Source organism: Sturnira hondurensis, unplaced genomic scaffold (genome assembly GCF_014824575.4).
Source record: "Sturnira hondurensis isolate 20B ecotype Veracruz unplaced genomic scaffold, ASM1482457v3 Scaffold0004136, whole genome shotgun sequence".
Classification (NCBI taxonomy): Eukaryota; Metazoa; Chordata; class Mammalia; order Chiroptera; family Phyllostomidae; genus Sturnira; species Sturnira hondurensis.
In genome coordinates, this window is record NW_028076767.1 from 34,114,020 (window position 1) to 34,130,756 (window position 16,737).

Genomic DNA, 16,737 nt, shown 5'->3' on the forward strand with positions numbered 1-16,737 from the left:
TTTTTTTTATTGTTCAAGTACAGTTGTCTCCATTTTTTTCCCACCACTCCCCCTGTCCCACCCATCCCCACCTCCCACTTTCGATCCTACCCCTCTTTGGCTTTGTCCATATGTCTTTTATACATGTTCCTTGATGACCCTTCCCCTTTTCCCCCCTTTATCCTTCCCCTTTGGTTACTGTCAGTTTGTTCTTTATTTCCATGTCTCTGGTTTTATTTTGCTTGCTTGTTTGTTTTATTGATTAGCTTTCACTTATAGGGGGGATCATATGGTATTTGTCTTTCACTGCCTGACTTACTTCACTTCACTTAGCAGAGTGTTCTCCAGATCTGTCCATGATGTCATGAAGGGTAGGAGCTCCTTCTTTCTTTCTGCTGCATAGTATTCTATTGTGTAAATGTAACGTAGTTTTTTCATCCACTCATTTACTGATGGGCAGTTAGGCTGTTTCCAGCATTTGGCTATTGTAAATTGTATTGTTATGATGGGGTGCATAGGTTCTTTTGAACTGGTGTTTCAGGATTCTTAGAGTATAATCCCAGCAGTGGAATTGCTGGGTCAAAAGGCAGTTCCATTTTTAGTTTAATGAGGAAATTCCATACTGTTTTCCACCATAGCTACACCAGTCTCCATTTCCACCAATAGTGCATTAGGGTTCCCTTTTCTCCACAACCTCGCCAGCACTTCTTGTTTGTTGATTTCTTTATGATGGCTGTTCTGACTGATGCAAAGTGATGTCTCATTGTGGTTTTAATTTGCATCTCTCTGACGGTTAGTGATGCTGAGCACCCTCTGGGCCCTCTGTGTGTCCTTGGAGAAGTGTCTGTACAGGTCCTCTGCCCATTTCTTAAATGGATTGTTTGTCTTTCTGGTGTTGAATCATACGAGTTCTTTATATATTTTGGAGATCAAACCCTTGTCCCAAGTATCATTTGCAAATATATTTTCCCATATATTTGGTCCCCTTTTCATTTTGCTGATGTTTTATTTAGCCATGCAAAAACCTTTTATTTTGATGGAGATAAAAATTATTTGCCAAGATCCAAAATAAAAGACAGACAAAAACTGCAATGGAGTAAATAATAGATTTGAAAAACACTTTTTAAAAAAATTCTTCTTAGCACTCATTTTGGCTAAAAATGTTTTAAATACATCCATTTTTGAGGACAATAATACATAGATATAGGATGATACACTGTCTGAGTTCTCATTGTGTAGGGTAGGATAGAACATACATAGAGAATTGGGAAATAAATATTTTTAGTTGCCTTTTTAAGAAGTATTTTATTTTGGGAGAGTATTATATACTTTCTTGGCACAAATAGCCATGGCTGCTTTCTTTTGCCTTGGGGCCTTTATGCTGTTTTAGTATCTGGAACAATCTTTCCCCCCCATATTCTTTCTCTAGGCTAACTTGCACTTGCCTTTCAGGTCTATCCTTTGATAGCACTATTTCAGGGAAGCCTTTTCTAACCCTTTCACATTAGGTTAATTGCTGCATGTATGTTTCCATAGTCCCGTCTACTTATCATTCAGTTTTTTATTTAAAACATTTACTGAATGCCTTATGAGACTACCTATTCTGGGAATGAGGATCCAGCAGTGAATAAACAGATCAAGTCATTATTCTTGTAGAGCTTACCTTCTCCTGGACCGATAGACCATAAAAAAGAATTGGAACATAGGTGAGTTTTAAGAAAAATAAAGCGGAGTAAATGAACAAGTGTAATAGTGGGAAGATGCTAATTTATTAAGATGCCCAGGAAAGGCCTTACTGAGGAGGAGGCATTAGGGCAGATGTTTGAAGATAAGAGGGAATGAGGTCATTTGGAGAAATAAGATTCCAAGATCTTTGGCTTGAACAAATATAAAAATTTACAGGGGTAAGGAAGCAAGAAGAACAGGTTTGGGTTTGGGGGTCCAATAGCTCAATGACTAGATATGAGGTGTACTAGAAATCTGAGTGGGGCGTTGAATAGTCAGTTGTATACGGATGGTCCTTTTAATGATTTGACTGATGATTTCTGTACTTTACAGTGGTATGACAGCAATATGCATTCATTAGAAACGATACTTCTAATTTGGAATATTGATCTTTTCCTGGGCTAGCAATATGTGATAAGGCTCTCTTTTGTGATGCTGGACACTGGCAGTGAGCTGCAGCTCCCGGTGAGCAAGGTCATCACAGGGGTGAACAATCAGTACTGTACAGTGTATTGTGTTGCCAGCGTTTTTGGACAGTGTATTTTGTGTTTTTACATCTGATCATGTCCGCAAAACACCCCTCTGTGTCTCCTTTTTGTGTGTGTGTGTGTGTGTGTGTGTGTGAGAAGAGGAGGAGGAAGTTAATTACTTTTGAAATGAAAATCAGGAAAATTGCCCAGCTGTAAGCTAATGTGTTTTGAGCATGGTTAAGGGTAGGCTAGGCTAAGCTATGATGTACAGTAGCTTAGATATATAAAGGCATTTAAAAAAAATTATTCATTTATTCTTAGAAAGAGGGAAAGGGAGGAAGAGAGGGAGAGAAACATCTATGTGAGAGAGAAACATCAGTTGGTTGCCTCTTGCACAGTAGCAACTGGGTACCTGGACTGCAACCCAGGAGTGAGCCCTAATCCGGAATTGAACTGGCGACCTTTCTGTTTGTGGGACCATGCTCAACCAAGTGAGCTACATCAGTTATTAGGGCCAAAGGCACTTTCAACTTAAGATATTTACAACTTAGGATGGGTTGGTTTGTCCTGATGTAACCCCATCATAAGTTAAGGAACATTTGTATGTGTCTAGAGTTTAGGCTAGCATTAAGCTGAGAATCGAGTTGAAGAGGAATTACTGAGTGTTTTTAAGAAAGAGGAGTGGAATAGTCATTGAGGAGTGGGAAAGTGTATTGACAGGGAAAATGGAGTGATGTTGCTATTCATTTATTGTTAATGCTCATGAATTCAGGTTGATTTTGACTCAGCATAGGTGTATACTTTCTCCTGTTGTGGATTTTGTCAGACAATTAGGATGGAGAGAGGCACAAAGGGAGTGATAGAATAATGGGCCATTTAATCTTCAAATGAATAGAGATGGAGGTAAGACATGAGAGGGTGAGTGACAGTAAAAAGATGGTAGTCTGAATGGATAGGAGGTCCTCTGAGTTCAAAGAATTGATGAGTTCTTAATATCCTTATTAAGAAGGTATAAAGGTAGTCAGTGGAAATTAATTTCATGCCGATGCCACTTTACCTTGTCTTCAAATTTCCCTAAGTTTGAAGTCACATATATTCAAAAAGGCCAGTAAGAAGCCAAGACAGTTTAAGTATAAACATTATTCCTGTTTAAAGACATGACAGCGGGGAGACTTAACATGAGCCACCATTCTGTCAACATGTAATCATGTAACAAAAATAGTCCCTGGGTGCCCTTTCAGTTCTAGGCCCTCCTTTAACTTCCTGTGTCACTCATTGTCCTCACTACCCTTAGAAGCTCTGATCTTTGTTTCTATCTCTCCTATACTATTGTGTGGGTGTGCTTTTTAAACATCTTTCATGTTATTACCAGTTGGTGAAGGTCTTTGTCTTGACAGGCATGTGGGAATTAATCGTTGTCATTTTTCACCATCTTTGAACCTTGAATATAGAAGTTAGTTGTGGTGTTACCAGCTTCTAAAACTGGACATTTATTTTTAAAAAGGTGAGTTTACTGTATATCTACTTATGCAATGGTCACTAGACTATATGCTTCTTTAGGGGCAGGTCAGAGTTTTATTCAGAGTTTTACCCACAGCTTCTCTTCCAATGTTTACCTAGAGGTTACTTTTCATATTATTTACACCTTTGAATAATACCTAAGAGCTAGGAATTTCCCAGGTAAAATGAAAGTACATATCTGCATAAAAGTATGTTTATAGCAGCTTTCATTATGCATAATAGCCTAAAACTGGAAGCAATTTAAATGCCCATCAACTGATGAATAGGTACATAAAATGTAGTCTGTTCATATAACAAAAATACTATTCAGCAGTTCAAAGGAACAAACTACTGAACCTACTACATCATTGATGAACTCCAGAAATATTAGGCTAAGTGAAAAAAGCAAGGTGCAAAAAACTACGTCATATGATTCCATTTTATGGGACATGTCTATCAAAAGGAAACTTACCGAGATGGAAAACAGATCAGTAGTTGCTTGGGGATGGGGGTAAGAGTGGGATTAACTGTAAATAGGCACACAGGAACTTTTTGGGATAATGGAAATGTTCTAAAACTAGATTTGGTTGGCGGTTGTACAGTTCTATAAATTTATAAAAAATGCCCTGGCTGGTGTGGCTCAGTGGATTGAGCGCGGGCCTGCGAACCACACAATCCCGGTTCGATTCCCGGTCGGGGTGCATGCCTGGGTTGCGGGCCAGTTCCTGATTCCCATCAGGGGACACATGGGAGGCAACCATACATTGATGTTTCTCTCTCTCTCTCTCCTTCCCTTCCCCTCTAAGATAAATAAATAAAATCTTTAAAAAATTTATAAAAAATATTTAATTGTTCATTTATGATGGGTGATTTTTATGGTATGCAAACTGTATCCATAAAACTGTCAAAACAAATGGTATTGAGTAACCAGAAATGGCATTTTAGAAAAAAACAGTTTATTCAGAAATAAGGTTTTTGATTCTCAGCTATGCTCAAGCTTGTTGAGTTTACTAAGGCAAAATTATAAAAAGTGTGTTTTCTAACACACTGTACATTAAAAGATACTCTCAAGAACAAGTGATAATAGAGTAGTAGAAACTTAAAAATTAAAAAGTCAGTTGGCAAGGACTTTTTAATGTTGGCAGATTACATTGCACATATCAACAGCACTAGAGTTTATCTTGACATAAATAACATTGTAATTATTGATTACAGTGATGACATCTAATCAGTAAGAAAAGCCTGATTATTTCTGTGTACTCAGGTTATGAAAGCAGGGTAATCACATATTAGAAAGCTTTAAAAAAATTCTCACCTGAGGATATGTTTATTGATTTGAAGAGAGAGAGAGAGAGAAACATGGATCAATTGCCTCCTATATGAACTGCTTCGGGGGATCGAACCACCAACTGTGGCTTGTGCCTTGACAGGGAATCAAACCTGTGACCTTTTTGTGTACTCGATGCTGCTCCAAAGTAACTGAGCAACCTGGCTAGGGCTAGATTTTTTTCTTTTAATTATTAAAATCTAGTGTAAAAGTACTAGTATTTTCATTTATAATGAAAATGGTGCCATTATATTAAGATAGTTGTGTTGTCATTAACACAATGTGATGTCTTTTATACAAAGATGTGTTACACCTCACCAACCACACCACACTAGGACATATAATTCGTGATTTTCTAGTACTAATGGTAAAATTAGTTTCATTAGTTTGTGCTAATTTGACTATCTTGTGACTGGAAATCTTAAACTTCCAAATTTTTCCTAATGTAAGTTAATGAGCTCAGGTGGTAAAATAGAGGTTGTTTTAATTTGTATCACTGAATTTTAGATTAATCTTTATTGCAGTTACCTACTGCTGCATAATAGACTACCCCAAAACTCTGGGGGCTTAAAACAACTTATTCATTGTCATCTGTGGGTTAACTGGGCAGTTCCTCTGCTGGCCTTACTAGCCTTAGGTAACAGCTGCATTTAGTTGGTGGGTTGGCTGGGGATGGGCCCAGCTGGGTTAACAGGATGCTGAGCCTCTCTTTCTTTGTCATACGCTGTCTCATGTCTCTTCACTCATGGCACTTTAGAGCAGTGTTCCAGAAAGAGCAAAAGCTGAAGCCTTAAGGCCTCCGAAGTTGTGTCTCTTCTGCTGCTTTCTGTTGCTTAAAGCAGGTCATATGCCAGCCGAGATTGTAAGGGTGGAAATATATTCAGTTTTTGATAGGAGGATCAGTAAAGTCTTATCAAAAAAGGACATAGATATGGTCTCCACTTTTTTTTGCCCTTCTGTTTTTTAAAATATAAAACTCTTCTGTTCTTTACTTTCCTTCACTAAACAGGTGACCAACAATGTAAACTTGAAAAAGAGCACTTTAATATATAAAACGAAGAGGTTGAATTAGAGAAGTTCTTAAAAGCTTCAGTCTGTGAAACTGATGAAGTTAGGGTTAAATACAACTGTTTCCTGAAAACAGAAGAGCTTTAGCTTTGCTTGTTCCTAATTCTTTTGTGTCAGTGTATGGCAACTTGAATGTTGAAGTGTATGGAAGGGATGTTTTGAATTTTGAAATCTGGTTTCCCCTGATTGGCATCATACCCTCATCTAGTCTGTTTCTGTGCCTGGAAAATGAGGATAAAAATATACCTTGATTGGGAAGATGAAAAAAGTTCTGGAGATAGATGAGGGTGATGGTTGCACAACAATTTGAATGCATTTTTAAGTGTGAATTAGGCACACTTAGAAGTGGTTAAAATGGTAGACCTCATGTTAATGTATATTTTACCACAATGAAAAATGTACCTTGAAAATTAGTTATGCAGATTAAATTTAGCAACAGATCTTTTTATTTATTTATTTTTAAATGGAATTTATTGTGGCGACATTGATTAATAAAATTATATAGGTTTGAGGAATGCAGTTCTATAATAGATCATCTGTATATTGTATTGTTTGCTCACCCTCAAAGTCAAGTCTTTTTCCATCACCATTTACTCCCCCTTTACCCTCTTCTTTCTCTCCTCACCCCCACCTCTCTGGTAATCACCATACTTTTTGTTTGGTCCAGGAGTCTTTCTTTTTTTTTCTTTGCTTAATCTCTTAACCCTTCCCACCCAGCACCCAAACCCTTCCTCTCTGACAGCTGTCAGTCTCTCTGTTCTCTGTATCTGTGAAGTAACAAATTTTAAAGTAATGATTATTTTCTAGGTAAGTGTTAGGATAACTTTTTCTAAAATGTATTATCCTTTGCTCAAAAAAATGCATTTCTAAAATACTGACTGCCAGTAGAATCAATTTGTATGTGATAAAAGAAAAGTTCTACAGTGTCCTGTGCACCTTTTTAAAAATGAGTAATCTTTCTGTTAATTTAGATTTTCAGGCAATCCTTGGAAATTTGCTTATAATTGATATCAATATGTCATCCTCTGTAGTACCTCATTTCTTTCTTTCATGCTTTTCTATACTGAAAGGTCATAATAAAATATTTTGTCCTGTTTTCAGGATTTATTCAAGGGATTAAATCACTGCTTGTGTTAGGATGCATGAATTCATTTGAGACATGATTTGATATCTTTGTTGAATTCATTTATAATCAGTGCAGTTTAATAATTGCCTGTATGAGTTTTATGTTGAGAAACTTAAGGATTGATTATTTATTTACTTATTTATAGTGCATTGCTGTGTACCAATATTCTAGATGCTGGAGATATAGCAGGAAGTAATACAAACCTTGCTCCCATGGACTTTAAATTCAAGTTGGGATGTTAGACAAATGTCTAAAAGGAATACTCACTTTCATTTGGAGAGAAGTGGTAGGAAGAAATAGAAGGCAGGTTAAGGAGTTAGACTAATGAGGGTGTGGAGATTATTTTAGATAAGAGTGTTCAACAATGACTTTTCTGAAGAGAAGTGAGGTGCGGGAGTGAGGTATGTGCGGAAGGAGAGAACGGCATCTCAGACATGAGAAAGAATACGAGTGCAAAGGCTCCGGGGTGGGTGCACACTTGGCAAATTTGATGAACACTGCAGACCAGTATTGAGTGACGCTGGGTCTTAGAGGAGACTAGGTCTTAGAGATAGGCAGGAGTCCTTTTGAGATTTTATCCTGGTAAGGACTTTGTGTTTTATTCTGAGTGTGATGGGAAACCATTGGAATTTTCCTGTCACAATGAGATGATGAACTAAGAAAACCTTGTTATGGATGCTGAACCTAAAGAACCACTGAAATAATATTAGGCCAAGAAGATTTGCAAAAACAGTATAGAGTTGCCATGTTTTTTTCTTCACCTGGTTTTTAACATCTTACATAACCATCACTGGTATCATTTTTTGAGGATAGTTAGTATATTGCTTTAAAATGCCACTCTCCTGCTGCTGTGTGGAGAAGAGTGGAGAGGCAAGAGCAGAAGTATAGCAGCTAAGTAGGAGGATACTGGAGTAGTCCAAATGAGAGTTGATGACTGCGGGGGTGGCTGTACAGCTCTTTAAAAAAGGTCTTTTATTTTAAAAAGTCTGGTTTAGAATATCATACTAAGAAATAGAACAAAATTTTCCCTGAAACCAAACTCTTGTACTCAGTTCTTTATTAAAAGGAGCAAACAACTAGCATAACTTAGATGGAGAAAATAATTTATTATGCATAAGCAGTGTTGATAATGAAAGAAGATAATCTAAATGTATGAATAAAAAACTAAAGCTACATTTTTGCCTGTTGAAAATCAGTAAATTGGCTTTTGTAGGCATTAATTTCTTATTGTAATTTGCCAATACTTTGAAAGAATGAAAACTAGTACTTATTTTCTAGGTATGTATTTTGGTATGGAAAATGTTTTTCCCCCTTTTATTTTTATTGTTGACACTAATACAGATGTCCTCACTCAGCCCTCCCTTTGTTCTTTGCCTGTCTTGACCCATTCCCCAGACCCCCTTCCCTCTGGCCATCATCATATCTATGAGTTACACATATATGTTCTTCGGCTAATCCCTTCACCCTCTTTCAGTGAGTTCCCCTCTCACCCCTCCTGTCTGACAGCTGCCAGTCTGTTCCGTATGTCCATGCCCTTGTTTATATTTTGTTCATTACTTTATTTTTTTTAATTGAACAAAGATTCATTTCCAAGATTTTTATGTACAAAGATATGACCTTATTTTGCAGTTATCCTGACTAAGTTTTTACACATTTTACTTGAATGTTAAGAATAATGATCCATAGTTAGAAATTCTACTTAAAAAAATTGTCCTTAATTTTAGAGAGATAGGAAGGTAGGGAAAAAGAGGAGGAAACATCGATCGGTTGCCTCTCACACACTGCCAGCTGGAGACATGGCATGCAACCAGGCATGTACCCTGACCGGGAATCACACCAGTGACCTTTTGTTTTTCAGGCCAGTGTTCAGTGCACTGAGCCATACCAGCCAGGGCAATAGTTAGAAATTTTAATTAAAGCATTGCACACACACACACACACACACACACACACACACACACATATATATATATATATATATATATATATATATATAGTTAATATACTTAATCTCTGTATTCATGATATGCTATTAAAGAGAATAAAATCAGTTCCTCTTGAAATTGTGCTTTTCTAATGTACTGTTCTGTAACATCAATTTATTACTGCTCTACGTTCTTACGCCATTTCCTGATTTTTATTTTTTTAAAGATTTTGTTTATTTATTTTTAGAGGGGAAGAGAAAGAGAAAGAGAGGGAAAGAAACATCAGTGTGTGGTTGCACCTTGCACTTCCCCCACTGGAGACCTGGCCTACAACCCAGGCGTGTGTCCTGACTGGGAGTCGAACTGGTGATGCTTTGCTTCTCAGTCTAGCACTCAGTCCACTGAGCCATGCCAGCCAGGGTCCTGATTTTTATTTACTATCAGACAATGAGATGATGAATTAGGAAAACCTTGTTATGGATGCTGAACCTAAAATTCAGTACTTTTTGGTAGTTTTTACTCCATTTTAATAACTAAAATGTAGCTTTTTAATTTATTATTATTATTATTATTTTGCAGTTGAGGCCTAAGAGAATTGAAGACACTGCTTGTTGTCATAGTTAAATTCTTTCATGCAGAGCTTTATTAAGTTTATTTTCATTAGATAGGGAACATAATTGTAATAGTCTCATAGAGATGTTGAGAGGATCATGTGAGATACTTCCACAGTCTTTAGAATAATACCTGGCAAAGAGTGCATATTCAGCAAATATTAGTGGTTTGGGATTAATTAAAATACCTTTATTCTTGCTTATTTTGAAGAAGTGGTCTGTGGGCCTTATTTGTTATTCACCTACTATTTAACAAGCAGCTCCTGGTTGCCAGGCTCTGTTAGAGGTCCCATGTACATTATCTGCGATAACTGTATGCATCAGTTCCCATTTTGATGATGAGGAAATTAGGTTCTGAGAGGTTAAGTCTTTTAGCTGTGGTAGCATAAAAGGAGGTAGGTGTGGGTAGGTGCTTTCTAGCATCACCTACCAAAACATGTCATCTGACACTAACGGGTAAGAGTCTTCTGAACTGTCCTGATCCCTCATCTGATTGATGTTTGTATTGGGAACTTCTTTCCGTGCAGAGCTGTGCCATAGAGGTTGTGTAGATTAAAAAATTAAATTTGGTACACTGTCTTACATGTTAGATAGCAGTGCTATAAAGTAGAAGGTGATACTATTAGAAATGGTACACATTTTGAAGAGGGAGATACAAATAATATTGAACAGGGAAGAGGTTCAGTCAGGGTTGTTTCCTGAAAATGCAGTTAACATTTAAATTAAGTGGTTTAGGAGTAATGGGATTTGGATATACAATAGGTAAGTGGTGGAATTAGGACACCTCATTTGAGGAAACATTAAGAAAACAGGAAATATGTATAGAACATAGTGAATTGTTTTGACTACTGTATATTGTGTGTAAATGCATGTAGGGGAAATTAGATTGGAAAGATAGATTAGAGCCAAATTATGTAGAGCTTTGAAAACTTGTCTGATTATTTTGAATTTAGACATCTGTTAGTTCAGTAAATTATTAGCTACTGTAGAGACTATTTACGTATGGTTTTGGGGGAATGAAGTTGAAGGAGAAATTTAGACTGTAATGAGATTTTATTAACAAGGGAGGTGCTAGGCATGTGGAATGGTAGAAAAAATATTTTTTTAGGAGTAAGAAGATGACATTTCTAATCCTGGCCCTGTAATTAAGTAGTTATAAAACTTGGGGAAGATTCTTTTAAGTTCTGTGGGCATCAAGTTCTGAATATGTGAAATGAATGTTTAAAAGATCATTAAGGCCTGTAATAAGTATGATGGTGAATGTGTTATTTTTGTCCAAATTAAAAATTGAAAGGAGGCACTATTAATAATGAAGCTCAACAGAGACCAAATTATAGTTGTGCCTCTTATCCTGTTATTATGAGTCTACTTTCACCTGTTAAATATTTTCAAAACACAAATTTAAAGTACTGAAAAGGAGGAAAAGGGAGTAAGACATCAATCATAAATATTTGATGTTGTTGAACAAGGTAAAGGTAGTGTAATCATATGGAATAGAATCATTTTAAAATAAATATCTTTGATGTGATGGTAATAATTAAAAATGTTCATAAAAACATAGAATTGTTTTGAACCATATATTGTTCAAAATAAAGTCAGCAGCTACTCATAGGTAAAGCTAAAAACAGTCACATGGCACTATAAGTATATACCTTCATTTGCTTGGTATTTGTGCAATGAAATATTTCATTTATGTATGTTTTCCAGACATAATTAATTTTTAAAATTGCTTTGGGGACTTTAATATTTAGGGTAATTTACCCTGTAGTAGTCGAATCTACCAGATTGCTGGGTTTGTTTTATATAGTCTTTTTATAGTGGGTTTTTGGGGGGTTTTTTTTTGACTCTTCTCCTGATGTTATGTTCACTGCTTTAAATACTCTTGCTTATATAATAGTTTAATGTAGTTATGTATAGAGGCACCTCTTACCTCAACCCCTGGTGTAAGTAAGTATACAAAGAACAGTAAGAGGACCTCAAAACTGTGAGGGCTTTCTCATAGCAAGTTTGAACCACTTTCTCATTTTTTCTCATTCAAGTAGACTAGTGATTCTTAGACCTTTAATGTGCGTTCAGATCACCTCAGTATCTTGTTAAAAGGCAGATTCTGATTCAGTAGGTTTGAGGTGGGCCTGAGAGTCCACTTTTCTAACAAGTGCCTAAATGATGTGGAAGTTGTTCTTCTGTACACCGCACTCAGTGTCAAGGTTCTGTTTTATTGGACTTCCGGTAGTCTCATGATAGAGGGCAGTAAATATGACTGGATTCTTTCATACATCATATTACTGGTAATGGTTGTCTTAAAAAGAATAGTTAGGACTTCTAAATTTGATCATACAACTAATTGAAATAATATTTGTCTTTTGTATTCACATTTTCCTCTTTCATATGTTTACCAGTGTCTTAACTCTAGTTTTGCTTCTTTCTCATTTCTTTTTTTGTTGTTGTGGTTTTTGCTTTTGTTTAATGTATTATTGTGTTTTGTGGATCTGGTCAGGGAACCTTTACTGTATTTTATGTTTGTATCTACATTTTATTTTGCATGCGTAACGTGGCTTTGCCTGGATGTTCTTTTTGGTAAGTTACAAATTTCTAAAACATTGTTTTTTGTAGTGTAAGTTATAATATTTTTCACCTTCTTTTCTTCCACTTCTAGTAATGTGATCATGCTCATGAGTGGTTTTTAATTTTTTCAAAGTTCATTTGATAATTGTTTTTCCTAACATTTTACAATTTTCCTTAATAGTAGTGCAGTTTGGTACTAATCTGCTTTGATTCGTTTTTTAGCCTCACACTGTCAGTTGCTGATCACTATTAGCAGTTGGTGTCTCAAGTATTTTTGTTTTTTAAAAAAGCTTTAATCATCTAGAAATATTGTTCTAAAAGCGTGTGTTTTCACATAGCAATCATAGAAGAAAATAGTTTGTAGTAAAATTAAATATTTTTGTTCTTGGTGAACAGTGCATTCTAATTTTGTTTTTACAGCAACAGCTTGCACAGCTACAGAAAGAAAAATCAGAGATTCTGAAAAATCTGGCATTATATTACTTCACATTTGTAGATGTTATGGAATTTAAGGTATGTTTTTTAATACATAAAATTTAACATTTCAGAGGTTGATTTAATATTTGTTAATTTGCAAATTGCTTTGTCATTTGTAGATAGTAAATTAAAATTCTTCTAGAACTGAATTTTCAAATATATGTTATTTGTGTGTTTCTGAATTTCACATTATTTATATAGGTAAAAGATTAATATAAACTTTTATTTTCAGGACCATGTTTGTGAATTGCTCAATACTATTGATGTTTGCCAAGTCTTCTTTGATATTGTAAGTGTTATTTTCAGAAGAATTTTCATTTCTGTTCTTTATTTCTAGTGTAGTAAGGGGACCAAATCCTTTTCTTTAGAGAAAATGTATACAACTCATATATAAAGTTTTAGCATTGGTTACTTGGCTTCTTTTGTACTGTGTTTGTAAGATAAGGAATTAAAATGTATTTTTTTACCATGTTAATTTTTTTAAAAGATTTATTTATTTATCTTTAGAGGGGAAGGGAAGGAGAGAAGGAGAGAAGGAGAGAAATACCAATGTATGGTTGCCCCTTATGAGTCCCCTGCTGGGAACTGGCCTGCAACCCAGGCATGTGCCCTGACTGGGAATCGAACCGCAATTGTGTGGTTTGCAGGCCCGCGCTCAGTCCACTGAGCTACACCAGCCAGGGCTTTACCATGTTAATTTGAATCACTGCATGTGAGTCTTGTACTTACTGAGAAGTATTTGTTCATTTTAGTATTTTAGTAGAACCAGTTAAGCAAAGTTTAAGTACGTAATGATTTTCTCTGTAAAAGGCCTTCTTGATAGAATCTTTCTCAGTGAGACACTTCATAAATAGGAGAAGTCAAAGTGAAAAACGTCTCCGTTGACTTGATGGCTAAACTTTCCTTTTTTGTTTTTTTCTTTTTTTTTCAAATTTTTTATTTAATTATTTTTCAAGTACAGTTTTCTGTCTGTTTAAACTTTTCATTTACTTAATACTCCTTTTCTTGCTTAGTGAAACTGGCTCTAATGTTTTTTAAAAAAAATTTTGTGTATTTTCTCAAAGATTTTATTTATTTATTTTTAGAGAGAGGGGAGGGGAGGGAGAGAGGGAGGGAAAGAAACATCAATGCATGGTTGCCTCTGGCACACCCCCTACTGGGAACCTGGCCTGCAACCCAGGCACTTGCCCTGGCTGGGGATCAGACTGGCAACCCTTTGGTTTGCAGGCCCGCACTGAGTCCACCTAGCTACACCAGCCGGGGCTCCAGTGTTTCTTACTCTTGTTTTGATTATTCTTTTAAACTACTGTTAATTTGAATAGGGCAATAATAAACTCTTTTTCATCCATAAAATTGTGTCACAAGCCCAAAACTCTATTTGTAATTTCCAAATTTTAGACATGTTGTTGGTGAAAGGAATTAGAATTTCAGAAATGGGGATAAAATAACTAACTATAGAAAGTTGTTAGCTTGTAGTAGCTTCCCTGAAGATTGGTGTGTGTATGCATGTATGTGTTTAAAAGTTGGTAAAATAGGAAGGAGTTAAACTTGATGTTTTTTTTCAGACTGTAAACTTTGATTTAACAAAGAACTACTTAGATTTGATCATAACTTATACAACACTAATGATACTGCTCTCTCGAATTGAAGAAAGGAAGGCAATCATTGGATTGTATAACTATGCTCATGAAATGACCCATGGAGCAAGGTAGACCTGCCTTATAAAAATCTTTATGAAATTCTCAATTTGATGGCTTACTGCTCAGTGAAATTTGATATGTCTATTTTAAGTGACCGAGAATATCCACGCCTTGGTCAGATGATTGTGGATTATGAAAACCCTTTAAAGAAGATGATGGAAGAATTTGTACCCCATAGTAAGGTAAAAGCTGCTTTTTATTTTTTAAATAAAGATTTAAAATAAATTTTTAAAAGATTTAGAAAAAAATTTTTAAAGAGAGAAAAAGAGAAGGAGAGGGAGATAAACATGGATGTGAGAGAAAAACATTGATTGGTTGGTTGCCTCTCATACATGCCCGACCAGGGAGTGAATCCACAACCTAGGCATGTGCCCTGACCAGGAATTGAACTGGTAACCTTTTGCTTCGTGGGATAATGCCTAACCGACTGACCTGAACTGGTCAGGGCAGTAAGAGCGGGTTTTCAGGTGTGCTTTAATAGTCATGTGATAGAGGTTAAGCGTGGAAAGTTAGTGTGTCAAACTTTTAGGAAAAAAAATGTATGAATAATAACTATGCATAGTTTTATCTAATTGTGAACCAGTCCACTAATTAGTTAGAGTTTGAATAGTGTATAGAATCTCAGTAATATATTGATCCATTATAGTTTTTAGATTTAATACAGGGTATAAAGGAAGTGAAGTTTACTATTTTGAGAATGACTCCTGCTACACCAGACTGCCTGAGTGCTAATCTCTGTTCTGCCAGTTGCTAACTGCAGTGTTGGACAAGTTATTTAACCAATTTCACTGTATGTCAGTTTTCTTACCTGTAAAAATGGAATAATAGTATCTAATTCTATGATTACTATGAGGATTAAATTAGTTACTTCATTAAAAGTATTTAGAAAATAGAGTATTTGATAAATTTTAGCTATATTATTATAATATAGGCTCTTAAAAGAAAAAAATTATAGGAGTTTTGTGGAAATAATTTGGAATGTCTCTCCTTTATGATATATTAAAAAATAGGGTTTAATGAAATAATTTTGCTTTTAAGGAGCCTTGCCATTATGACTTCTTTACTAATGACTTCTTAGTGATAATTCAAAGAACCATTGTCCCTGAACATATCAAGGAAATTTATAGTTAGCTTATTCATCCATATGATTTATAAATAAGGAAGTGAAGGCTGGAAAAGTGACATGAAGGGCCATTTTTCAGCAATAGTGGTAAAACCAGAACTAAATCCCAGGATATTATTATCTTGGTTCATTGTTCTCTTTGGATGATAAAAGAATTTTTAGTAATAGAGCATTTTGTATGAATCTGTGCCCCTTTTTTTGACATATAGTTAGCACCAGTTTTTGTTCTTTTCCCACTTCATTGATGGAAATTTCCTCAGAGGCTGTTGGATCTCTTTTTTAAGTTCTCCATAGTCATTAGCATGTACTAGACTATTCATAGTTACTTGAGGAGAATTGACCTTTTAGATTAGATCGGTTATTTTCTAATCTTGATATTTCTGATGCTCCGTGATATGTCAGAGTATGGTGTATTTGCTAGGATTTGTTCAAAATAAATTAACTTTAATTAATTAATTTTCAAAACCTATTCCGAATCATTTGGTGGAGTGTAATAATAATACAGATTTCTGGTGTCTAGTCCCATAAATTCTTTTTCACGAAATTTTAGGTGAATCCCTGTGTTCTGTGTTCTGAACAAACTCACTGGCAATTTATATGCAGCCTGATTAAAGAATCATTGTACAGAATTTTTAAGAAGCAGGGATGAATAGCAGAAGACAGTTAAAAGCAAGCTAGAAGCAGATGAGATGAAAAATTAAATACCTCGATGGTAAAGCTGTAGTTAACAGACCAAGTGGCAAATAGAAGTTAAGTAATTTATTAAGATAGAGTTCAGTAGGTTATTTTATAAGGCATTCCACAAGAAATATGAAATATGTTGATCTCTATTAGCACTTTAATTGTATAACCTTAATGTTTTTTTCTTTCAATGAGAACTATCAGAATAGAAAGTCATACACAAAAGGATGGCGCTAGGCTTTCTACGCCTTTGAAATAAAGATCCTAAAATTGCCAAACATTTTGACTTTTAAAAAGTAACATGATTTCATGAGCTGAACCCTTGTCCAGTAACGTAGAATCTATGTAGTTTTCATGAGACTTAAAAACAATCTAGAAGAGGGTCACTGAGCACCTCAGAGAAAGAAACATAGTTATAATTGGACTGTGTTGTTTTAAGATGGCACAGTTAGAAATGTAC

General features: G+C 35.4%; 1 protein-coding gene across 5 annotated transcripts in view; it reads left to right on the top strand.

Moving 5' to 3' along the window:
• Positions 1-16,737, top strand: part of NCKAP1 (NCK associated protein 1) — a 102,610-nt gene that overhangs the window by 26,797 nt on the left and 59,076 nt on the right. For 3 of the 5 annotated variants that reach the window (XM_037044330.1, XM_037044332.1, XM_037044334.1), the window contains 4 exons: positions 12,717-12,809; positions 13,006-13,062; positions 14,339-14,481; positions 14,565-14,655. In XM_037044330.1, coding sequence (XP_036900225.1) covers positions 12,717-12,809; positions 13,006-13,062; positions 14,339-14,481; positions 14,565-14,655 — 384 coding nt within the window. The remainder of the gene's footprint in view (positions 1-12,716; positions 12,810-13,005; positions 13,063-14,338; positions 14,482-14,564; positions 14,656-16,737) is intronic. The other 2 variants (XM_037044331.1, XM_037044333.1) reach the window with 1 other exon arrangement.